General features: G+C 62.8%; 1 protein-coding gene across 1 annotated transcript in view; it reads right to left on the bottom strand.

Moving 5' to 3' along the window:
* Positions 1-870, bottom strand: part of GZMM (granzyme M) — a 6,970-nt gene that overhangs the window by 550 nt on the left and 5,550 nt on the right. The window contains exon 5 of the mRNA XM_027769558.1: positions 589-771. Coding sequence (XP_027625359.1) covers positions 589-771 — 183 coding nt within the window. The remainder of the gene's footprint in view (positions 1-588; positions 772-870) is intronic.

The raw sequence follows: 870 nt of genomic DNA, 5'->3' as shown, positions 1-870 counted from the left end.
ATCCCCCCTGGGGCGTGATTTCTCACTTTCTGTCTCTCTGTCTCTCTCTGTCTGTCTGGCAAGCGCACGCGCCGTATAGCAAAAACCTCTCAAAAAAAAAAAAAGAATTTAAAGTCTTTTGGAAGATAAAGAACTCTTCAATGGTTTGCCAGAAAGGGAGACTGTCTCACCTCCCTCTTGTCTGTCTCCTCATCTCCATCCCGTGTCTGGGACGACTGGAGGAGACGGTCCCCCACCCCCTGGGTCTGTCTCTGTCCCATGTCCGGGAGGGGACGGTCCCCCCATACCCTAGGCCTGTCTCTGTCCCGTGTCTGGGACGACTGGAGGGGACGGTCCCCCCATACCCTGGGTCTGTCTCTGTCCCATGTCCGGGAGGGGACGGTCTCCCCATACCCTAGGCCTGTCTCTGTCCCGTGTCTGGGACGACTGGAGGGGACGGTCCCCCCATACCCTGGGTCTGTCTCTGTCCCATGTCCGGGAGGGGACGGTCTCCCCATACCCTAGGCCTCCCTCCTTTGGAACGTGGGAGTCCCCAGCTCGTAAATTCGCGGTGGCACCCGAGTGCGTGCTGGGACCATGTGCCCTCACATGTGCTGGGGCTGCAGACACGCCCGGATGCCAGCGGCCGATGACCTTCTTGATCCAAGGCACGTAGGGAGCCACGGCCGTGGCCACGGGAGGCTTGAAGACGTCGGTGCAAGACTTGGAGCTGAAGGACAGGATTCCGGCCACGCCACCATGGCCACACACCACTGGCCCGCCCGAGTCGCCCTGCAGGGGGGCGGTCAGCCTCTGCTTAGAGGGCAGCGGCCCCCGGGGCTCCCGGCTCCCCCCTCCCTCCCCTCCAGCCGGTCATCTCCCCACCGCCCG

The sequence above is a fragment of the Tupaia chinensis genome, unplaced genomic scaffold (assembly GCF_000334495.1).
Source record: "Tupaia chinensis unplaced genomic scaffold, TupChi_1.0 Scaffold149964_1, whole genome shotgun sequence".
Lineage (NCBI taxonomy): Eukaryota > Metazoa > Chordata > Mammalia > Scandentia > Tupaiidae > Tupaia > Tupaia belangeri.
The sequence above is the reverse complement of the archived record's forward strand: the minus strand, read 5'-3'. Positions and strand labels throughout refer to the sequence as shown.